The following is a 24,912-nucleotide window of genomic DNA, read 5'->3' as shown; positions in this document are numbered from 1 at the left end:
TCACTGAGTTATAACAGTTCTTTGTGTATTCCTCAGCCAAGTCCCTTGTTGGATGCACGATCCACTGGATTTTCTCCTACTTTTACTTTGCCTTCAGCTTGCTTTGAAGCCCAGACATCTTTAAGTGTGACAAATCTCAGTTATCTGTCTAACTATTATTTTCCTTCTGTTGAGGAGGGGGTCCCACCTTTTCATATGTAAAAACCCTTTATCAAGTCCAAAGTTATGAGGACATGTTTTCTTCTAAGAGCTTTGCAGTTTTGTTACACTTAGGTGTTTGGTCCATTTTGACTTAGTTTGAGTGTGTGGTACAAGGTGAGGCTCTGGCTCCTTTTCATGTGGCCACCCAGCATGTCAGGTCCATTTGCTGAGAGGACAGTTCTCTGTGGTCCTGCACCCTCACTGAAAGGCAGTTGACCACACGTGCAGAGTTTCCTTCTGGACTCCCAGTGTCGTTTCTGGATCTGCCTGTCTCCTGTGACGTCACACACCATTTTGATGACTGATGCTTTGTAGTGAGTGTTGAGATGAGGAAATGTGAACTCCCTACTTTCTAATTTTCCAAGGGCATTTTGGTTGCTCAGGACCCTTTTTATGAGTTCTAACACCAGCTCTCGGGTTTCCGTAATGCAAGTTTCCCGTTTGCGGCACTTTGTTATACTAGCCCCAGGAGATAGACTTCTTAGGTCTTCTGATCAGTGAACATCACAGTTCTTTACGCACTGTAGTTTTGGGGGCCTGAGGCTGCTCAGTGCTGCTGCTCAGGGCCTCAGCCTTGGCCATGCACGCTCACGATGACAGTGGTTTGAGAGACTTCACTTTCTCCTTCCCTAGTTAGACCCTGGACTAAGCTCTGTGATTGCTGGATCATCGCTCTGGACTTTTCTGAAGGCTTTGGGGCATGTGTCACTTACAGGATGATTGCATTAAATACAGGCTTCTTTAGAGTTAACATATAACTAACTGGTAGAATTTTTGAGGTTCATGTTTATGATTTGTGACCACCAGAGGACGGTGTCGTTTCACTGTGGTAATTTACCTATCGTCTGGTTCAGTGACTTGGCCAGTTTCTTCTGTGCTTTCACACCACTTTATTGCGTGAGAGCCATAGGCTTGAAAACTTTTTCATGTGTCCCAGGTGAGATCATTTCCTTGCTGCTTCTTTCTAGAGCTCAATCTCAGAGCCACAGTTGAAGTGTTGGGGACAGTTGTATCTCAGGAGCTTCAGGTCTCTTTGGCTTGCCAGGGGTGACAAGGGCCATGCAGCACTTGGTCAAGGAAGAGCCTCCGTCTCAGAGGTGTGAGAGCAGGTGAAGAGTGGGCTCCTCCCCATGTCTTGGCCATACTGATCAGAACGGAGCCTTAGCAGCCTTGGCTGGGAGAAGAAGGGGAAATCCGGCCTTAGCTCGGGGACAGAGGAGAAGGAGGCCTGTGGGCTGGGCTGTGCCTGTTAGGAGTGGGATTTCTGTTGTCCTACGCTGCTGGAGGAGAGACTCGGCTCACTTAGGACAGACTCGTGCTGTCCTTCTGAGTTGTTACTGATTTTCTCTTCTTCATTTACTGTGTGTGTGAGTTCAGTGCTGTCTGTGGGTGTCAATGAGCGCATGCTTGCACACACCCTATCAGCTCTTAGGGAAATGCTCATGGGCTTGTGACTGGGTTTTTTCCTAGGTACAGAGCCAGATGGACTCCTTCGGACAAACTACACTTCTGTCTTAACAAATGTTGGTGCTGCTCTGCATGGATTTCATGACGTCATGAAAGGTGAGCCTTGAACCAGGACCTGAGTCCATGAAAACCTTCATTCTTCCGATCTGCCTGCATTTCACTTAAACACATATTGCTGAGGGCTACAGCCCAGAAAGAGGCTCAGTAGCCTCCAGCTTATGGGGAGGTACATAGCTGCAGCCTTCTCTTCCAGCTGCTTTATTTCTGAAGAGAAGCGCAGTGCAGAAGAGGAGACCTTGGCACAGGGGTTCACTGTAGTGACTCAGCGTGGCACTGTGATTGGACTACACCAGACATGATATTTAGTGGCACTCAGCAAAATTTGCTATCATGTTAGAACTCAAGCATGCAGGCATAAAGAAACCAAGCCCAATGTCTCTAGAAAATGGTATCCTAGTGTCCCTTATCCTGAGAATATTTATTTGTCTTTGTGAGACAGCCTCACTGTGCAGTCTTGACCACCTAGAACTCTCTATGGTTTAGGCTGGTGATCTCCCTGCCTCTGCTCTGGCATGCTGTGGTGCAGACACACACCCAGGCCCAGCATCTCACCAGCATCCTTGGTATTGTTGTTGCTCTGTGCTGGGGATTGAACCCGGGACCTTGAACACGGTACATAATGTTCCACACCGAGCTGTATTCCACGCTCATGCTTTGCCATCTGAAATGCCTGTCTTAAGTCTGGTCTTGTTGGGCATAACGTTTAAGAAATAAAAATCTCAGGTGTAGCGGCACACACCTTTAGTTCCAGTATTGAGAGGTAACGACAGGAGGATCTCTGAGTTCTAGCCAGCCTGGCCTACATAGATAGACCCTGTGTCAATAAATAAGTAAGTAAGTAGATAAGTAAATAAATAAATGTTGGTTAAGGACCTGTCTAGTGTTCATTTGGTTCTGTACTTTTAAAAAACAGTTGGCCACTGGGCAGTGGTGGCACATGGCTTTAATTCCTGCATTCAGGAGACAGAGGCAGGTGGATCTCTGTGAGTTCAGCATCGGCCTGGTCTACAGAATGAGTTCCAGGACAGCCAGAACTATGCAGAGAAACCCTGTCTTCCCACCTCAAGCCCTCCAAACAATGTTGTTGGCCAAGGAGTTGAGGGATGTCTTCTGAGTAATAATCAATTCATAGCTCTGTGTTGCTTCTAGATGCCCTGTCCCCTCGCCCCTCCCTTCTGAAACTGGAAAGGGCAGGAAGGAAGGGGAAAGATGCAGGAGCTGTTTGAGGGGCCGTGTAACTAGCTTAAGTTCCCAGGTTCTCCGCACTGTTGGCAGTTAGTGATTATCTTACAGGAAATGATTTGTTTCTCAGTGCAAAAGTGTTTTGTACAATGTGAAGGAGGGAGAGAATTAGTGTCCTCCTCAAGACTGGCATGTCACAGTATCTTTATTTTTATTGATATTTTAATCATCAGTTACATCCTAAGGAGCCTAAAATGCTTTAAAGACATTAACACACTTTAGTTTGTGTTTGTGACATTTTCTGAAGTCAGGATGCAGCTGAGGTGTCCAGGACACAGCGTGTTACTTCTCTTGCTTGGAGGCTGTGGACGACAGCTGGCTTCCTCAGCCCCTGTGCTGCTGCTGTTTCTTCTCTTTTCCAGTTTAGTGAGGGAATGATGGGTTTCATCATGACATTTTCAAGCTTGCTTTTACTCTTGAAAATGAACATAACAAAAGAAGAGAAAGGTGGGAAACAGGAAGGATGGGGAGGTGATTGTGGGCCCTGTTGCTAGGGTGATGGTCTCAGCCTCTTTGCCTGCCTGGAAAGACTGGTGCGATGAAGAGTTGGAGTGTAGTAGCCGGTGTTAGCAGAAGCATCTCTTCATTGCTGTTTAGGTGTTTGTTTGTTTGGTTTGGTCAGGGTCTTACCCTGTCACCTAGGCTGGCTTCAAATTCGTGCTCCTGCCTCAGTCTCCTGAGTACGGGATTACAGGCCTGCACCACGATGCCTGGCAGGATCTTGGCTTTAAAGACAACTTTGGTTGTAGCCCTCTTCCCTTCTGCTCTGCCTGAGTGATAAGACTTGCTCCCTCTAGTTTGGACATGGGAAGGATGTCCAGGCAGGGTGAGTAGGAGGTGGTTAGCATAGAAGGAAAGCATGGGAGTGTCAAATGTGTGCTCTATGTGGAGATTGAATCCAAACCGAGGCAGCAGGATAGCTCAGTAGATACTGTCCCTCACCAGGACTGACCGTGGCGTTTGATTCCTAGAAGCCATGCGGTGGAGGAGGAGCTGAGAAAGAACTACTGTAGGCTGTCACCTGGTTCTCTCACATGCTGTGGTGTGCGGAGGCCGTTTATGTAAAACACTCTGGGACATAATAGCCCTGTGCCAGCTCGTTGGGTCTTTGTAGTGGCAGTGTGACATAGTAAGACCACAGTGTGAAGATGGACACTCTAGCTCAGAGGTTAGAGCACTTGCCAGAAACATGCGGGGCCCTGGGGTTGGTCCTTGCTACTGAAAGAAAAAGAAAACAAAACAAAAATAACTCATGTAAGAAGGAAAAGTGGCTGAGGAATAGAGGAAAAGTCTAACTTGTCTCTGAACAGAACAGTGGACTAGAAGTTGCATACAGGGGCTGGAGATGGTTCAGTGGTTAAGAGTGCTTGATGCTTAATCACGAGGACCAGGTTGCAATCCAAGAACCCTTATCACGTGGCTCATAAGTGCTTATAACTCCAACTTCAAGGACTCTAATACCCTCTTCTGGCCTTCTTGGCCACCTGTGCACACATATGTGCATATATTCACACAGACGTGTACATTCCTGTACACACACACACACACACACACACACACACATACATACACATGTGCGCACACACACACACATGTACACACACACATACACACACACATCACACACACATGCACACACAGACACATCACACACACATGCACACACATCACACACACACATGCACACACACCACCTCCTATTCACTTTGTAACCAGCTGATGTAGCACAGTCTTGATTCTTGAGGTCATTGTTTTCAAATGCACTTAATAAACCTGGAAGACTAGCTGTGAGAATCAATCCGACTGGCTAGCTGCATGCAGCTTGTATGTGAATACTCATGTTTTCATCTCATCATTTTTTATAGATATTTCCAAGCACTATAGTCAAAAGGCTTCCATAGAGCATGAACTTCCAACAGCAACGCAGAAGCTGGTAACGACTAACGACTGCATTTTGTCCTCAGCAGTGGCGTTAACAAACGGAGCGGGGAAGGTGAGTGTGCTCCAACCTATCCCAAACTTAAAGTCAGCTCTCCACACGTGCTCCTTAAAAAACGTCAGGAAATAAGGCCTGTGTGTGCGCGTGTGTGCGTGTGCGTGCGTGTGCATGCACGTGCGTGAGGGAGGAAGAGGAGGAGCAGTCCCTGGTTGACCCAGAACTTTGTGCATGGCAGGCAGACCCTCTGCCACTGTGCCGTGCCCCCCAGCCTTCTCTTCAGTGACCCATCTGTTGAATATCTAAAACACCGTGGCAGTGACCGTTGAGCACGCTGGTGAATGAGTGGCTCATCCACTGGTTTTTAAAACCAAAGCAGTTTTCAATTTTTTTTATTTCATATACAAAACAATGGGTTTCATTATGATATTGCTTACGTATCTGACACTGTGTTTTGTTGTGTCCAGCCCCATGGCCCTCGTACCCCTTTCCCTTTCCTTCCCGCTCATCTCTTTCCTCCCAAACAGCTCTTCTTGCTCGCACGCCACACCCGGATCAACATGCGAGCACACATCTGCAGCCATAACTCTTTTGAGTGATATATTATTACTCATTTATAATACAGCATCTTTACCATTATTTTTATCTGCCATGGCCCCAGCCAAAGAGCTGAGAGGACAGCTTGTGGGAGTTAGTCTTCCCTTTTACCCGTGGACCCTGGAGATGGGCCTCAGCTTGGCAACTGGCAGCAAAGACAGTCCCCGTCTCCCCGGCCCTCAAGTGCTGATCTTGTTGGACAGAGCCTGTACTAGTTTCCTTACCTGTGACCAAATGCCTTGCAAGAAACAATTAAAGGAGAATTGTAGTTATTGGTTTACTCTGGAGATTATACATTAATGAGACCATGAATTCACTGCACGTATGCGCGCTCACATGGACACACAGATACACAGACGCACTCCTAAGTGTTACGCCCTGATGAAGTATAGTAAGGAAGAAAGACAATTATTAGATCCTGATGGAGTGATTTATTTAGTGACTTACTAAATCGCCTGCACTGCTGTCTGGAACAGAATGACCTTGAGGAATAGCTGAAACACTGGGTTGTTGCCCTTAACAACCTGCTGATGGCCACATACACACCAGTGAAAACTGCCCTACTTTGTGGTGTTAGAGCACAAAATGAGAGTGGAAGCTGGGATTGAAGCCTTTTGGGAGCTTTCCTGACTTCAGTCCACTGGTGGCACCTTGTCTCTTCCATTTTCATTGGTGTCAGAGTGTTTCTTCCAGAAAGATCCCCACAACACTGAGTCTGTGTCTCTTGTGTGTATGTGTTCAGGGCTGACCGTTTGGTCTTGGGTAACTGACTGGTGCGCTCGCTCCTCCCTGGGAACTCTCAGTGTCCCTTAGTTGCCTGTGGTTCTTTGTGCAGGCCCAGGGCCTCCTGGTCTCTCCACTTTGGAATGTCTGTTGTTGGACTTGGCTTACTGTTTGAGGTAATACATCTGCAGCATGGTGGATCGGTGGCCGTGAAACGTGTAGAGCTGGTGACATTACATTTGCAGTCAGGAAGCAAGGAGGCCTATAAGAACTAGAAGGCTGTTACCATAAGGCCCATCCCCCAGTGTCCTGCTTCCTCCGCAAGACCCCACAACCTCCTAAAATACTACCAACTGCCACAAAGTGTTCACTCACATGAGCCATATAGTACCGACCACTGGGTTTTACCTGATGCTGTAAAAGACTGATAAAAAGTGAAACGTGTAGACGATTGGAGTGTGGTTGCTTAGTTTTGAGCAATATTTACCAGGGTTGAATTCTCACAAATACTGTCTCATACTGACAAACTAGGACACCTGCCAGTGTACGCAGAACTTCTTTCTGTAGCTAGGACGTTTAGCCAATCATTGTCTTTATTTCTCCATTCCAGATAGCACTGTAGATTCAGAACCATAGCTCGGCACAAATATCACTGTGGGGCTTGTAGCTGTTATATAGATTGAATACATGCTCAGTCTGGCAGGAGTCCACACATTTTTTAGTCTTGTTCATGTTCTATTTATAATTAACCAGTTAAGGTTGTACAGAACTAGGTTCAGGTAGCAATTATGAATAAGAGGCTTATGTCATATCTATTCTGTTGGAATATGAGATATTGAAAGTTAACATTAAAAACCCCAAACATAGATACTTTAAGAACAATATAGAAGTTATAGCTGATGAGAAACACCCATAGCTGAGCATGCCACATGCTTTTAATCCTAGGCAGGTGGTCCTCTGTGAGTTCAAAGCTAGCCTGGTCTACATGGTGAGTTCTAAGCCAGCCAGAGCTATATATTGAGCTCAGTTAATCACCTACAGACTAATTCTGCATCAGCCTGGGCTTTGAGTAATGAGCAGGGCACATCTGAAGTCTTCTTGTGTTTACATGGGCTTCCTATCACACGTTGTGAAGGTCGTCTCAGATAAGTGCAGGCTTCGGGGCAGGTGTGGAAATTTCATTTCATTCAAACTGCTCTGAGAGCTTGTGGTTCAACTGCTGTGACAAAACACTGTGGAAACTTAAAAAGGGCAGCATTTAAATGGGGGCCTGCGTACAGTTTCAGAGGGTGAGTCCATGAGAGAACTTGGTGGCAGGCAAGCAGGTGTGGTGCTGGAGCAATAGCTAAGAATGCACATCTGAAAGTCGTAGGCAGGCAGCGGCTGGGCCTAGCATGGGCTTTTGAAACCTCAAACCCACCCCTGGTGACACTCTTTCCAACAAGTCCACACCTTCTCTCTCTAACAGGGCCACACCTCCTAATCCTTCCCAAATAGTTCCATTAACGAGAGTCAAACATTCAAACATGTGAGCCTCTGGGGCCCATTCTTATTCAGACCACTGCAGAACTGTTGGAAAGCCATGTTTTCTTGTCGTGCAGAACTGTTGGAAAGCCATGTTTTCTTGTCGTGCAGAACTGTTGGAAAGCCATGTTTTCTTGTCGTGCAGAACTGTTGGAAAGCCATGTTTTCTTGTCGTGCAGAACTGTTGGAAAGCCATGTTTTCTTTTCATGCTGTGTTTAGATTGCATCTTTCTTCAGCAACAACATGGACTACTTCATTGCTTCACTGAGCTATGGACCCAAGACAGCCAGTGGATTCATTAGTCCCCTCTCAGCTGAATGCATGCTACAGTACAAGAAGAAAGCTGCTGCCTATATGAAGTCTTTGAGAAAGGTTTGTGGCTGCTGCTAACCCGTCGTTTCTTTACTCACGTTACCCTTATTGGTCTTGTGTTGGGGTGGGGACCACAGCATTGTGTCTTTTCTGTTTTTCTTTTGGAATATTGCACTCACAGACTTTCAATCAGCATTTCCTTTTGGGAGCATCAGTCACAAAGACGTCAATTAAACAACTCTAGGGTACTGGGTAGCCTTATATATGGCCAGGGATGCCCTTCAGAGAAGTGGCATGCTTAACTATAAAGCATGCAAACTAGGCAGCCTAAACACTCAGCTTGTCAGTGCTCTAAACTGTGCCTAGAAGATGTTTGCAAGGCTGTGCTCCTCAGTGCTCATAAGTCAAGAGGACACGTAAATGAACCATGGAGCATCCACACTGTAAAACCACACAGTGTGCAAACAGGGATAGAGTGGACACCATGTGCAGAGCAACAGTGAGCTCTAAAACATTGTGAATGCAAAGAGCGAATGGTACAGAGAAACTTCGGTTTAGAAAACAACAACGAGGCATTCTGCACAGCATGAGCAGGTTCATAGAGGTGCCCAGGGCCCAGACATATGTACCAGGCTGATAACTGATTGCCTCTGAATTGAAGCTGAAATTAGGGCTAATTCATCTGGAATGTTCTACTCTAAGAATGTTTGTATGTGTTTTATAGATAAAACCCTAAAACACAAACTATACTTACTATTAGCACTGCATACAAGGGTGAGAGCCAGGCAACAGCCCCACCCACCAGCAGTGGAGTGGTTAAGGCCTACAGATTCACAGAGTGAACTAGAGAGACAGTAAAAGAGTGGGGATGGTACACATTCCTCCAGTCACTATAACAGTGTACATCCTGCATATGTATTATATGGAATATATATAATACACAATGCATCAGGAGGGTAAACCTCTAAAAGTATATTCAAGCAGGACATATGCATCTTGGTCATATAGTCTCTGTGCACATGAGCACACATGTACAGTCAGTTTTTTGCATGTAGACAGTCTTCACACAGGGGAGAGTCCCATGAGGGGTAAGACTGAAAGTAGGACAATGAACCCTGCATTGCTTACGTCATCATTACATATTCTTACTATACTTAGAACAAAATTACAGATGTTTCGTTTTTTTTCTGCTTCTGCAACTTTTAGTGTTCCCGACTACACTTCATGACTGTCAGCTACTCATACATAGGCTTCCTGCTCACCTGGCTCAGAGTTTCTCAGTGTTTGAATGTCGTGTCTGTGCTGACGCACGGTGAGGCAGGGTAGCTTTTCATGCTTACTTCTAAGTCTTTTTAAAGTAAGTGTCCCTAGCTAGAATTCAAAGAGTTCCCTACATATTAAGAATTTAAAAAATATTTAAATTTATTTGTTCACAGTTTCTTATACAGACGTGGTATGTCTAGGTCATATCCATTCAACACCTCCTGGATATCCTATATTAATAATTTTAATTGCTTATGTAGAAAACCATTTCTACTCTTGGTATAGTACTGCTTTTAGAGTAGAAATTTGAATTGTATTTATTTTGAGTGGTCAGTATGCAGGCACCACGTTTGTATGCGGAACTTTGAGGACAGCTTGAAGGTTCCCTCTCTTCACCACAGGGCTCCCTGGGCTGGAGCTCAGGTTGTCAGGCCTGACAGCAAGCCCTCACCCACCGAGCCAGTCACACTCTACAAGTTCTGATCCTTATGCTATTTATCACTCAGTAGGCCTTTTCCTGTTTTTCATTTTTTTTCTCTCTTTTTCTTCCGTGGTGGTCATTCGTAGTCAAGGCCCCTTTCCCAAGGCTGTAGAAGCATGAGCTGTGTTTTCTTCAAATAGTTTTCCTCACCTTCAAGTGTTTGTCTCCGATCTGTCATGACTAACAGGAGAGAGAGGGCCTTACTCTTTGTGTGTCAAGCCTTCCTTTCCTCTCTGAGCTGGAGGGAGCCTTTGTCACCGAGCAGAGGCCTGTGGGCCTTGTCTGCTCTGCCACCACCCGTGTTTGGTACAGGTGCTGGAGAGCTGTACAATTGCCGTGACAAGTGTCTTTGTTTTCCTTTGACGCGTAATAACGGAGATCATGTGCATTGACAACCATCTTGGTTTAGGATCACACTCCACTCGGCCTTCTTGTTTCGTGTGTAGGACCTTTAATGACTACAGTGCTTTGTTTCCAGCCCCTGGCAGAGTCTGTACCTTATGAGGAAGCATTGGCCAACCGCCGGGTTCTTCTCAGCTCTACGGAGAGTCGGGAAGGCCTCGCACAGCAGGTATGGCTCCAGGGACATCATGGTCTGATTACAAGCAGAGATGGTCAGTCCTGTGGGAGGTTTAGAGTAGGTGGAGCGAGAAGGAGCGCAGACGGCTCTGGTAGTCAGTTCTCCATCTGTGCCATGTAAGACTGATGTTTGATAGAGCGTGAGGACCCGAGGCGCTATCCACTGACATCCAGGGCATCTTGCCTTGGCTGGTGTCATAGTTGGTGCTCAGTGGTAGCAACAGACGGACATCAGAACACTGAGGCAGGGAAAGGGGGAGGGGAGCCTCAGGCTATTTCCTTTTGTACTAATAGAACTTGTCCTTTGCTGATCAGTTGAATTGGGGCAGTAGTTGCCATGGAAGGCACTGTTTCTTTCAGAGATTGGTATAAACTAATATCAGCTTAGATTTTTGTCAGATATTCATTTAAATTACTTTAATGTCTGACTTATTTGTAATTTGGGAAAATTCTCCTTACAGGACTAGGAAATGCTTTCCCAAAGTACTACCCTGGTTCACACTGCTGCTTTCCAGAGGACACTATTCCAATCCCTAGCTCCATTGTGGCAGGGGGGATCAGATGCCTCTTCTCACCTCTGTGGGCATCTGATGCGGGTGCTGGGAAACAAATTCAGTGCAAGAGCTGCTAGTGCTATTAACTGCTGAGCCATGTCTCCAACCCCCCAAATGACTTTTAAAAAGATTAAAAGTATAACATGCAGAGATGTATCAGATCACTAATGCATGGCACGGTTGTTACAAGTTTTCACTGCTATAACCAGGATGGAATGGTCTAGAGTGTGTGGGGGGTGGTGGTGTGGGGGGGTAGTGCTTCACTGCGTGAGGTGTGTCTCAGGAACAATTCCAAGGTAACAAGCAGGTTCTGTGTGTCTGTGGCGTATTCCAGAGCTCTGACTCTGTTTCTGTTTTCGATTTTTTTTTTCCTGCTTTGGTGTCTTTTTCTTTTTTCTTTTTTTTTTTTTCATGGCATTTTTCTTTTTTTTTTTTAATTTATTTAATACTTAATAATAATTCTTTGGTTTCCGGGCAAACATCCCCCTCCCCCCTCCCCTTCCTTATGGGTGTTCCCCTCCCAACCCTCCCCCCATTGCCGCCCTCCCCCCAACAGTCTAGTTCACTGGGGGTTCAGTCTTAGCAGGACCCAGGGCTTCCCCTTCCACTGGTGCTCTTACTAGGATATTCATTGCTACCTATGAGGTCAGAGTCCAGGGTCAGTCCATGTATAGTCTTTAGGTACTGGCTTAGTCCCTGGAAGCTCTGGTTGCTTGGCATTGTTGTACATATGGGGTCTCGAGCCCCTTCAAGCTCTTCCAGTCCTTTCTAAGATTCCTTCAACGGGGGTCCTATTCTCAGTTCAGTGGTTTGCTGCTGGCATTCGCCTCTGTATTTGCTGTATTCTGACTGTGTCTCTCAGGAGAGATCTACATCCGGCTCCTGTCGGTCTGCACTTCTTTGCTTCATCCATCTTGTCTAATTGGGTGGCTGTATATGTATGGGCCACATGTGGGGCAGGCTCTGAATGGGAGTTCCTTCAGTCTCTGTTTTAATCTTTGCCTCTGTCTTCCCTGCCAAGGGTATTCTTGTTCCCCTTTTAGAGAAGGAGTGAAGCATTCACATTTTGATCATCCATCTTGAGTTTCATTTGTTCTAGGCATCTAGGGTAATTCAAGCATTTGCGCTAATAGCCACTTATCAGTGAGAGCATACCATGTATGTCTTTCTGTGTTTGGGTTAGCTCACTCAGGATGATATTTTCCAGTTCCAACCATTTGCCTACGAATTTCATAAAGCCGTTGTTTTTGATAGCTGAGTAATATTCCACTGTGTACATGTACCACATTTTCTGTATCCATTCCTCTGTTGAAGGGCATCTGGGTTCTTTCCAGCTTCTGGCTATTATAAATAAGGCTGCGATGAACATAGTGGAGCACGTGTCTTTTTTATATGTTGGGGCATCTTTTGGGTATATGCCCAAGAGAGGTATAGCTGGATCCTCAGGCAGTTCAATGTCCAATTTTCTGAGGAACCTCCAGACTGATTTCCAGAATGGTTGTACCAGTCTGCAATCCCACCAACAATGGAGGAGTGTTCCTCTTTCTCCGCATCCTCGCCAGCATCTGCTGTCACCTGAGTTTTTGATCTTAGCCATTCTCACTGGTGTGAGGTGAAATCTCAGGGTTGTTTTGATTTGCATTTCCCTTATGACTAAAGATGTTGAACATTTCTTTAGGTGTTTCTCAGCCATTCGGCATTCCTCAGCTGTGAATTCTTTGTTTAGCTCTGAACCCCATTTTTTAATAGGGTTATTTGTTTCCCTGCGGTCTAACTTCTTGAGTTCTTTGTATATTTTGGATATAAGGCCTCTATCTGTTGTAGGATTGGTAAATATCTTTTCCCAATCTGTTGGTTGCCGTTTTGTCCTAACCACAGTGTCCTTTGCCTTACAGAAGCTTTGCAGTTTTATGAGATCCCATTTGTCGATTCTTGATCTTAGAGCATAAGCCATTGGTGTTTTGTTCAGGAAATTTTTTCCAGTGCCCATGTGTTCCAGATGCTTCCCTAGTTTTTCTTCTATTAGTTTGAGTGTATCAGGTTTGATGTGGAGGTCCTTGATCCACTTGGACTTAAGCTTTTTACAGGGTGATAAGCATGGATCGATCTGCATTCTTCTACATGTTGACCTCCAGTTGAACCAGCACCATTTGCTGAAAATGCTATCTTTTTTCCATTGGATGGTTTTGGCTCCTTTGTCAAAAATCAAGTGACCATAGGTGTGTGGGTTCATTTCTGGGTCTTCAATTCTATTCCATTGGTCTATCTGTCTGTCTCTGTACCAATACCATGCAGTTTTTATCACTATTGCTCTGTAATACTGCTTGAGTTCAGGGATAGTGATTCCCCCTGAAGTCCTTTTATTGTTGAGGATAGTTTTAGCTATCCTGTGTTTTTTGTTATTCCAGATGAATTTGCAAATTGTTCTGTCTAACACTTTGAAGAATTGGATTGGTATTTTGATGGGGATTGCATTGAATCTGTAGATCGCTTTTGGTAAAATGGCCATTTTTACTATATTAATCCTGCCAATCCATGAGCATGGGAGATCTTTCCATCTTCTGAGGTCTTCTCAGTTTCTTTCTTCAGTGTCTTGAAGTTCTTATTGTACAGATCTTTTACTTGCTTGGTTAAAGTCACACCGAGGTACTTTATATTATTTGGGTCTATTATGAAGGGTGTCATTTCCCTAATTTCTTTCTCGGCTTGTTTCTCTTTTGTGTAGAGGAAGGCTACTGATTTATTTGAGTTAATTTTATACCCAGCCACTTTGCTGAAGTTGTCTATCAGCTTTAGTAGTTCTCTGGCGGAACTTTTGGGATCACTTAAATAAACTATCATATCATCTGCAAATAGTGATATTTTGACTTCTTCTTTTCCAATCTGTATCCCCTTGACCTCCTTTTGTTGTCTGATTGCTCTGGCTAGAACTTCAAGAACTATATTGAATAAGTAGGGAGAGAGTGGGCAGCCTTGTCTAGTCCCTGATTTTAGTGGGATTGCTTCAAGTTTCTCTCCATTTAGTTTAATGTTAGCAACTGGTTTGCTGTAGATGGCTTTTACTATGTTTAGGTATGGGCCTTGAATTCCTATTCTTTCCAGGACTTTTATCATGAAGGGGTGTTGAATTTTGTCAAATGCTTTCTCAGCATCTAATGAAATGATCATGTGGTTTTGTTCTTTCAGTTTGTTTATATAATGGATCACGTTGATGGTTTTCCGTATATTAAACCATCCCTGCATGCCTGGGATGAAGCCTACTTGATCATGGTGGATGATTGTTTTGATGTGCTCTTGGATTCGGTTTGCCAGAATTTTATTGAGTATTTTTGCGTCGATATTCATAAGGGAAATTGGTCTGAAGTTCTCTTTCTTTGTTGGGTCTTTGTGTGGTTTAGGTATAAGAGTAATTGTGGCTTCATAGAAGGAATTCGGGAGTGCTCCATCTGTTTCAATTTTGTGGAATAGTTTGGATAATATTGGTATGAGGTCTTCTATGAAGGTTTGATAGAATTCTGCACTAAACCCATCTGGACCTGGGCTCTTTTTGGTTGGGAGACCTTTAATGACTGCTTCTATTTCCTTAGGAGTTATGGGGTTGTTTAACTGGTTTATCTGTTCCTGATTTAACTTCGGTACCTGATATTTGTCTAGGAAATTGTCCATTTCCTGTAGATTTTCAAGTTTTGTTGAATATAGGCTTTTATAGTAAGATCTGATGATTTTTTGAATTTCCTCTGAATCTGTAGTTATGTCTCTTTTTCATTTCTGATTTTGTTAATTTGGACACACTCTCTGGGTCCTCTCCTTAGTCTGGCTAAGGGTTTATCTATCTTGTTGATTTTCTCAAAGAACCAACTTTTGGTTCTGTTGATTCTTTCTATGGTCCTTTTTGTTTCTACTTGGTTGATTTCAGCTCTGAGTTTGATTATTTCCTGCCTTCTACTCCTCCTGGGTGTATTTGCTTCTTTTTGCTCTAGAGCTTTTAGGTGTGCTGTCAAGCTGCTGACATATGCTCTTTCCTGTTTCTTTCTGCAGGCACACAGCGCTATGAGTTTTCCTCTTAGCACAGCTTTCATTGTGTCCCATAAGTTTGGGTATGTTGTACCTTCATTTTCATTAAATTCTAAAAAGTTTTTAATTTCTTTCTTTATTTCTTCCTTGACTAGGTTATCATTGAGTAGAGCATTGTTCAATTTCCACGTATATGTGGGCATTCTTCCCTTATTGTTATTGAAGACCAGTTTTAGGCCGTGGTGGTCTGATAGCACGCATGGGATTATTTCTATCTTTCTGTACCTGTTGAGGCCCGTTTTTTGACCAACTATATGGTCAATTTTGGAGAAAGTACCATGAGGAGCTGAGAAGAAGGTATATCCTTTTGCTTTAGGATAGAATGTTCTATAAATATCTGTTAAGTCCAGTTGGCTTATGACTTCTCTTAGTCTGTCTACGTCTCTGTGTAATTTCTGTTTCCATGATCTGTCCATTGATGAGAGTGGGGTGTTGAAATCTCCCACTATTATTGTGTGAGGTGCAATGTGTGTTTTGAGCTTTAGTAAGGTTTCTTTTATGTATGTAGGTGCCCTTGTATTTGGGGCATAGATATTTAGGATTGAGAGTTCATCTTGGTGGATTTTTCCTTTGATGAATATGAAGTGTCCTTCCTTATCTTTTTTGATGACTTTTAATTGAAAATTGATTTTATTTGATATTAGAATGGCTACTCCAGCTTGCTTCTTCTGACCATTTGCTTGGAAAGTTGTTTTCCAGCCTTTCACTCTGAGGTAGTGTCTGTCTTTGTCTCTGAGGTGTGTTTCCTGTAGGCAGAAGAATGCAGGGTCCTCGTTGCGTATCCAGTTTGTTAATCTATGTCTTTTTATTGGGGAGTTGAGGCCATTGATGTTGAGAGATATTAAGGAATAGTGATTATTGCTTCCTGTTATATTCATATTTGGATGTGAGGTTATGTTTGTGTGCTTTCATTCTCTTTGTTTTGTTGCCAAGACGATTAGTTTCTTGCTTCTTCTAGGGTATAGCTTGCCTCCTTATGTTGGGCTTTACCCTTTATTATCCTTTGTAGTGCTGGATTTGTAGAAAGATATTGTGTAAATTTGGTTTTGTCATGGAATATCTTGGTTTCTCCATCTATGTTAATTGAGAGTTTTGCAGGATACAGTAACCTGGGCTGGCACTTGTGTTCTCTTAGGGTCTGTATGACATCTGTCCAGGATCTTCTGGCCTTCATAGTTTCTGGCGAAAAGTCTGGTGTGATTCTGATAGGTCTGCCTTTATATGTTACTTGACCTTTTTCCCTTACTGCTTTTAATATTCTTTCTTTATTTTGTGCGGTTGGTGTTTTGACTATTATGTGACGGGAGGTGTTTCTTTTCTGGTCCAATCTATTTGGAGTTCTGTAGGCTTCTTGTATGCCTATGCGTATCTCTTTTTTTAGGTTAGGGAAGTTTTCTTCTATGATTTTGTTGAAGATATTTACTGGTCCTTTGAGCTGGGAGTCTTCACTCTCTTCTATACCTATTATCCTTAGGTTTGATCTTCTCATTGAGTCCTGGATTTCCTGTATGTTTTGGACCAGTAGCTTTTTCCGCTTTACATTATCTTTGACAGTTGAGTCAATGATTTCTAGGGAATCTTCTGCTCCCGAGATTCTTTCTTCCATCTCTTGTATTCTGTTGGTGAGGCTTCTATCTACAGCTCTTTGTCTCTTCTTTTGATTTTCATATCCAGGGTTGTTTCCATGTGTTCTTTCTTGATTGCTTCTATTTCCATTTTTAATTCCTTCAACTGTTTGATTGTGTTTTCTTGGAATTCTTTCAGGCATTTTTGCGATTCCTCTCTGTAGGCTTCTACTTGTTCTCTAAGGGAGTTCTTCACGTCTTTCTTGAAGTCCTCCAGCATCATGATCAAATATGATTTTGAAACTAGATCTTGCTTTTCGGGTGTGTTTGGATATTCCATGTTTATTTTGGTGGGAGAATTGGGCTCCGATGATGCCATGTAGTCTTGGTTTCTGTTGCTTGGGTTCCTGCGCTTGCCTCCAGCCATCAGATTATCTCTAGTGTTACTTTGTTCTGCTATTTCTGACAGTGGCTAGACTGTCCTATAAGCCTGTGTGTCAGGAGTGCTGTAGACCTGTTTTCCTGTTTTCTTTCAGCCAGTTATGGGGACAGAGTGTTCTGCTTTCGGGCGTGTAGTTTTTCCTCTCTACAGGTCTTCAGCTGTTCCTGTGGGCCTGTGTCTTGAGTTCACCAGGCAGGTCACTTGCAGGGGAAAAGTTGGTCCTACCTGAGGTTCCGAGGCTCAAGTGTGCTCGTGGGGTAATGCCTAAGTCCTCTCCGCGGCGGCAACAACCGAGAAGATCTGCGCCGCTCTTTCCGGGAGCCTCCGTGCACCAGGGTTCCAGATGGCGTTTGGTGTTTTCCTCTGGCGTCTGGATGTGCGCAGAGTGCAGTCTCTTCTGGTTTCCCAGGCGTGTCTGCCTCTCTGTAGTTTTAGCTCTCCCTCCCACGGGATTTGGGTGCAGAGAACTGTTTATCCGGTCTGTTTCCTTCAGGTTCCGGCGGTGTCTCAGGCGCAGGGGTCCTGCCGCTCCTGGGCCCTCCCCTACGGGAACCCAGAGGCCGTATACAGTTTCCTCTTGGGCCAGGGATGTGGGCAGGGATGGGCAGTGTTGGTGGTCTCCTCCGCTCTGCAGCCTTAGGAGTGCCCACCTGACCAGGCGGTGAGGTCTCTCTCCCACGAGGTTTTGGTGTCTTTTTCTTGAATGTTAGAAAGTATACATAAGATTTGAGTGTCACCAAAACACATGTCTGCCCACGAAGGATTCTTTGTGTTCTAAGGAACATGTCTGTGCTGGATGAGCTCGCTTTCCCTGTCTGTGTGGAGGCCCATGGAGGCCAGAGGAGGCTTGAGCCACTGTTGTTCCTCAGGCAATGCCCACCTTCTTGTAACTCGCTGTGTGGGCCCACCTCTCTTCACTGCCCAGAGCTGGGATTATCAGTGTGCCTTTCAGTTTGTTAGTATGAATTCTGGGCAACAGACTCAGACCCACACTCCCTGCCTGAGCTGTCTTCCCATGGTGTCCTTTGATGGTTAGCTGGTTCAGTCTTTGCATTTAGGGTCATTCCTTGGTGTCCCTCTGCCAGTGTTGTTTTTAGAGCTCCCCTTCGGTACAGTCTTTGCCCCGACTACATTCTGTCTCTCATTCTCTAAACTCGGCTACTTTTTAAGGTTCAGCAGAGTTTGGAAAAGATTTCTAAACTGGAGCAGGAAAAAGAACATTGGATGTTAGAAGCACAGTTAGCCAAAATCAAGCTGGAGAAAGAAAACCAGCGGATTGCGGACAGGCTGAGGAGCACGAGCAGTGCCCAGCTGCTTGGGCTGGCCCAGGAGAATGCCACTGTGTCCATTGCTTCAGGCCAGGAGGAGGCTGCAGCCAAGGCCCTGACAGAGCCTGTGCAGAGCACCAGTCTGGTGAGTGTCTTCCCGCTTCCCCTCGCTGCCATTCATTTTAGCGGTAATTGATAAAGACCCGGCCCATTCGTAAAACAGAACAGCAGAAACTGCGTGGCTTCTGAACAGCAGGAGGCTGGGAAGTCCAAAGAGCAGGTAGGAGTCTGTCCAAGGTGCACTTACGGGTTGTCCAGGATATACTTCCGGGTCACCCTACATACATAGTGAACATAACGAGCAGCCAGGGCCTGTTTTGTAAATGTGCAGGAGGCCGTCTCCCACGGGCCTCTCCTACTCCATCACATATGAACTCAGAGAGACACAAGCCAGTTTCTCTTGCTTTAAGCAGAGGCAGCTTGTCTCCTTCAGAAGGCAGCTCCACGATGTTACAGGAGATTTTACCTGATGTCCATGTGGACAGCTGTGTTTCTAGACGATACAGGAAGTCAAATCCGAGGGGATTCTACTTCTCTTTGAAAACACTTCCAAGACGGAGCTGTGTGACTTTTAGTTTCCTCGGTTTTGGTCTTTTCTCTACACCTACTCCATTCTCTCTGTACTGAGGACTGAGCCCAGGGCCTCGTTCTTGCTAGGTAGTACTGTATTACTGCACTGAATTCCACGTCCCATAAATGCTTAACTTTTCTAGAATGACCACTAACGCCACTTTAAAAGAATTTCCTGGTAAATCCCAGAAAGTGCCGAGCTCAGAGTGCACGTGCAGCGTAGAACCCTCGGGCTCAGTCTTTCCTGTCAGGGATCACCTGAGCAGTCAGTCTCAGCCTCACATTCCCCGCCTTCTCTGTAAGTGCTGTCTAAAAAGAAACATCTCTCTTGACACTGAAGAATTCAATTATTTTTATAAAGTTTTCTAGTTACACCACTGCTTGTTAATTTTAAAAAAAAGGGAAGTCAAGAAAGAGAAACCAGAAAGGGCAAATGTAGTTAGTCTGCCAGCTGAGCAGCTGATGGAGCTGTGTGCCTCTGCAGTGCTGGCCACCACTGTTCTTGGTGTGTCTAGGCCTGCCCGTGTCCAGTGCTGCACATGTGTGTGCGTGTGCGTGTGCGTGTGCGCGTGCGTGTGTGTGTGTGCGTGTGCGCGTGCGTGCGTGTGTGCGCGTGCGTGTGTGCGCGCGTGCATGCGTGTGTGCGTGTGTGCATGTGTGCGCGTGCGTGTGTGCATGTGTGCGTGCGTGTGTGTGTGTGTGTGCGTGTGCGTGTGTAGGATAGAAGGAGGTGCTCGGTGCTTTATCCACGAGCCACGTTGCTACCTAGGAGCTCTCCTAGATGTTGAGAAGAGTATGTACATACGAAGGGTAAAGCAAAGGTAGAATGCTTCTGTTCAATCTAGATAGCAGATGCATGGATAAGACATCCAAAAAACACCAGAATTTAAAGGCTGCCCAAGAATCGTTTGACAGCATGGCAGCAGTAGTCACCATTGCATTCTGCAGGAACCACTTCAGAGTCAGTCTCGTCAGTGGGTCAGACTGTTTTCCATTGTCTGTCTGTGTCTCTGTCTCTCTCACCCCCCTCCCCCCACACACACAAACTCTTATACCTTCCTTCACTTACTTTGGCATTGGTGGTAGTCATGACATGTACATGGCACAGACTAGGCCAGAGGTAATGCTAATAATTTTAGCAGGGATTTCCCTAATTATTTGCCAGACTGGGTCTAAAACTGTGGCAGTGTATTATCTCAGTGCGTCCTGAGTAGCATTGTAGGAGTGTGAGTTGTAGCCACTGTCCATGTTACAGTTGAAGGTGAGGGAAGGAGAAGAGCTCTCCTGTGGCCACAGCTGGTCTCGCTCTAGTGAGCTGCTCAGCTCTCTGCAGAGACGGCATTGGAAACCAGTACACTTGGAGGTGACTTCAGCTGCTGAAAGCCAAGGCTGATTCTTTCCTTGACCTCTAGTAATGGCAAACACCGTTTTCCCACGTGTAGATGAGAATTCCCGGACATGAACAGCTCTGGGTCCAAGTGGCGACTTTACAGGGCTGGCTATATGGACTGCTCTTCCTCTAAGTAGAATGTGAGGTAGCATGTGTACGTCAACCTTGTCTTCTGCTCCTGACCATACCTCTTAAAGGTCCCTCCCCTCCCCATCACACACGCCGTCCCTGCTTTTCCTGCAGTCTAGTTAGTAATTGCTGTCCTCTAGCTCCTGTGCTTATGTGGCTTCCTGCTATCTGTAGGCTGTGGATGTTCATCTGGCACTCAGGGTCTTGGGTACCTGTCTTTCTAGCTGCACCGAGCTCTAGCCCTTCCTCTGAGGTACTCTCTGAGGTGCTCTCTGAGGTGCTCTCTCCATTCCCTCTGCGCCTTTGCCCGAATGCCCGTTTGCTCACCTCCTCTCACCAACAGTTCTTGGCGATGCATTTCTCACGAACTGCTATTTCAGATGCTGTCTTTGACGGTTCAGGTTAGAGAAAGGCAGGATTTTCATACACCGCTGTATAGAGTACCTCAGGGTCATTATCTTTAAAAGATCATAATCTCAAGAAGGAAAAAGCACAGAGAACACAAATGTTCACATTTTGTTTTCATTACAAACATTGTTTAAATTAGTGGACTTTTCAACTATATGTTAGATGTAAAAATTATCCATGTACATTAGAGCCAACTAAAAATAATATCAAAGTCAACCAAGAGGAAAACCGATGGCACTATCCTAAATACATACTCTACCAAGCGTCAGAGCTGACTGATGAAAGTATTGGGCCTGCTGGGCAGGGGCAGGCCTTTAATCTGGGCACTGAGGAGGGACAGGCAGGTGGATGTTTCTGAGTTCAAGGATAGTCTGGTGTCAAAGCGAGTTCCCGGACTGCCAGCGTTAAAAACAAAGCAAACAAACAGTTTGGGCCCTGTGTAAGGTTAATGCGCATCGAGTTAGCAGAAACTGTGGAGACCTGCGGTTCCAGCATTTGTCCTATCTAATGCCGTCTCATGTTCATGTTAGACTCTCTCTGCTCATTACATGATTTCCTCTTTGATCAGGCTTAGGTTTACTGAATTACACTGAAAACATGGCTCTGTGGCTCTGAGCAGGCTCTGCTCTTGTCGGGGACCTGAGTCCGGCTCCCTGCGCCCAGGTCAGACATCTCAGAGCCTCCTGTAGCTCCAGAAGGGATCTGATGCCCTCGTAGAAATGTTGGGGGCACTGAACTCATGGTGCGTGTACCCCACATACAGACACACACAGACACACATAGTTAAAATAATAAGAATAAGCCTTAAGACAGAACTACAGAACTAGAAGACATGAATATTCTAAGTTCCTTGATCTTCATTGCCACATGTGTTCTAACAAGACTCTATTGGTTTGTACTCCTGTTAGTAGAATGAGAAACATTGAAAGAGTAAATCTCATAACGTTTTTTCTATTTGTAGACCATTCCTTTGAAGGTCTCTCCATGGTACCACATTTTCAGACCTGCGAGTGTGGGAATGGGAGAAGGATAGGGACATAGACATAGCTTTGCATTTTATTTCACCAAATATAGTTATATTTGATTATACAAAATCAAATGATAAATATAAGTAGTTTTAAGCTTAAAGAGAAACAGAGAAATTGCTACTCTTGCTTCACTGAGGAGGAAATTGTGGCTCTTCTATGGCCAAAAATCCTTAGGGAAGATTCTTGTAGCTAGATGGGAGGAACCCCATTAGTTCGTAGCACTCAGTCCTCACAGTAATACGCCTGAAAGCTGGGCATTGGGGTGCACTTGGGATCAGTCACTCTGCTGCCTAGGCCAGGAGGATTGCCACGAGTCCAGGGCCGCCTGCCATGGTTATACAGGGAAACTGCCTGTCTGTCTTAGTTAGGGTTTTCCTACTGGGAACAGACACCATGACCAAGGCAAGTCTTATAAGGACAACAGTTAATAGGGGCTGGCTTACAGGTTCAGAGGTTCAGTTCATTATCATCAAGGTGGGAACATGGCAGCCTCCGGACAGGCATGGTGCAAGTAGAGCTGAGAGTTCTACATCTTCACCCAAAGCTGGGCAGGAGAAGACTGGCTTCCAGGCAGCTAGGAGGAGGGTCTTAAAGCCCATGCCCACAGTGACACACCCACTCCAACAAGGCCACACCTCCTAATGGTGCCCTTCCTTGCATCAGCATTTTCAAACCAGCACACATGTTTTTACAGAGGCTGGTTGAGAGCATATCCTCCCTGGTGACCTCCCGAGAGTCTGACTACTGAGAGTGAGGTGGACCCTTTTAGAATGATTCCCAGTAGTTGTTCCCTTAAGTACTTCTACCATTGGCCCAACCCACCACCCTGGACGGTAGCTTGAATCTTGCAGTTATACCTGTGTTTGATATCTTTTCTCTTTTTTAAGGAGTGGGGGTAGTGCTCAAGATTGAACCTAAGACCTGTGAATATGAGGCAAGCTGTCTACCACTGAGACACCCCTAGTTCTGTCTTTGAAGTCTTAATCTATAAAAGCAAACTTCAGAAAAAATGGAGTTGTACTATAATTTATCTAAAATTATATATATTTGTTTTAAGTCTCGAATATTTATTAATGTCTTGATAGCATCATGTTGAAGTATGCCTTTTCCTTTTGAGTTTCTATACAGTGTTTATTTGTATTTTTCATTCAGCACATTTACAGGTTTGTGGTCTCCAAAGAGCTATCTCTGACCACTGCTCTGGAGATGATATTTCAAGGCAGAATCCGTGATGACCATCCACAGCTGTGTGATCAGTGTTGCCTGCACCAGCACAGACTGAGAAGAGAATGTGCTGTCGGCTGCTACCTTCTGTGTCTCAGATGTAAATCTCCTGTTCTAACGGTATTTTTCTTTATGTTCTAGATCGGGATTTTAACCAGGACTCCAGAAAGTGAGGTAACGTGCACTCGGGGTCATGATGTTTGTTAGCATGTGTGTGGCGCGTGTTTGTGGACAGTCCCGTAGGAGTCTTTTCCTCTCAATGATTCTTCCACGCTGCTTTCTCACTCCGTGCATGCCGTCCTCAGTTTAGAGCCAGCTTTCACAGCTTTCACAGCTTTCACAGCTTTCACAGCTTTCACAGCTTTCACAGCTTTCACAGTTTGGCTGATGCATCCCTGCCTGGCTATGGCCACTGCTCTGGGTTCTAGGCCAGGTGTGTGAGCCAGGGCCGCTGAGAAGGTGTGGCTCTCAGGCCTCCATGTGGGCCTGCACATCTGAATTTTGATGTAGTTGAAGATCATGGTTTTGCAAGTGACCAGAAGATGAAAGCTGAAGTAGCTGAGGTCGCTTAGCACCGATGCAGTGGTTTAGGAGGCTGACTCTGTGATTTCTTTATCACGCAGTGTGGCCATAATACATGGTCAGGAGGCCAGGAGGCCCGGGTTTCCTTATTTACTCAAAGGTAGTATTGAGATTTGTGTACTTTTTTTTTTAAAGATTTTATTTATTCATTTTATATATGAGTACACTTTAGCTGTCTTCAGACACACCAGAAGAGGGCATCAGATCTCGTTACAGATGGTTCTGAGCCACCCTGTGGTTGCTGGGATTTGAACTCATGACCTCTGGAAGAGCAGTCAGTGCTCTTAACCGCTGAGCCATCTCTCCAGTCCGAGATTTGTGTATTTTTAAGTTTGGATCACTTATGTATCCAAACTTAAAGGAAGGGCAACCAGGAAAAATACCAGTCTGGAGCCAAGGCCACAAACAAAACCGTGAAGTTTGGTTTAATTTATTAGTATTTTTAAGAGCTTTATATTTTCCTGAAGAAAATTTAAGGTCTAAAAATATGGTTGTAAATTTAGAAGTTCCAAAGGTTGAGCACAGCACAGCACTCTTTCCCCTTAGCTGTTTATGCAGCAGTGTTCAGAGTGGCCAGGCCATGCAGTCAGCCTAGCTGTCCATCAGCAGAGCAATGGCAAAGAAGATGTGCTGTGTATCACAGTGGAGCTCCATGAAGCCATAAGCAGTGATTGTCGTCTGCCAGAAAATGGATCTAACTAGAGACTGTCATACAGAGTAGATCAGGTCAGGCTCAGAAAGACCAACGCTGTGTTTTCTCCCTTCTCGGGTCCTAGACTACATAAAGATACAGGAAAGCATATGTGGGATTGACCAAGCCAGCTCCATCAGTCAGCAGGTTCTCCAGGGCAGGAGTGAGGATTGAAAAGAAAATGGCAATTCGACAACATTTAACATGACCCCAGCCAGTTCGGAGGCCGAAGCAGATGTTTTATTTTCCAATCAGCTTTTATACCTTTAATTTAATTACCTGCAGAATACTAAGATCAATTCTGGGTCAAGGAACAAGCAAGGCTCCTGTAAACACCTTTCTGGGGGCTGGTCAGGATGACCGAGACAAAGGATGCCACACAGGCCTCAGCAGAGCCTGCTCTGAGCTTTGCATTAACTCAAATGTAAATGTTCTTCATCTGGGCCTGTGTCCTGAGTCCAGGCCCAAAGCCAGATTCCTGCCCTGTGCTTCTTTTTTGTCCTGATAATGTCAGATCCCGCCAAGTGTCTAGAAGCAAGTG

The 24,912-nt window shown here is 45.1% G+C and overlaps 1 protein-coding gene across 2 annotated transcripts in view; it reads left to right on the top strand.

Moving 5' to 3' along the window:
- Positions 1–24,912, top strand: part of Ppp1r21 (protein phosphatase 1, regulatory subunit 21) — a 69,161-nt gene that overhangs the window by 34,972 nt on the left and 9,277 nt on the right. For both annotated transcript variants that reach the window (NM_001271305.1, XM_008764482.4), the window contains exons 13-18: positions 1,672–1,764; positions 4,836–4,963; positions 7,971–8,123; positions 10,286–10,378; positions 18,192–18,434; positions 23,240–23,272. In NM_001271305.1, coding sequence (NP_001258234.1) covers positions 1,672–1,764; positions 4,836–4,963; positions 7,971–8,123; positions 10,286–10,378; positions 18,192–18,434; positions 23,240–23,272 — 743 coding nt within the window. The remainder of the gene's footprint in view (positions 1–1,671; positions 1,765–4,835; positions 4,964–7,970; positions 8,124–10,285; positions 10,379–18,191; positions 18,435–23,239; positions 23,273–24,912) is intronic.

This window comes from Rattus norvegicus, chromosome 6 (genome assembly GCF_036323735.1).
Source record: "Rattus norvegicus strain BN/NHsdMcwi chromosome 6, GRCr8, whole genome shotgun sequence".
In the NCBI taxonomy this organism is placed as follows: domain Eukaryota; kingdom Metazoa; phylum Chordata; class Mammalia; order Rodentia; family Muridae; genus Rattus; species Rattus norvegicus.
Note: the sequence above shows the minus strand (reverse complement) of the source record. Positions and strands in the feature narration are given on the sequence as shown.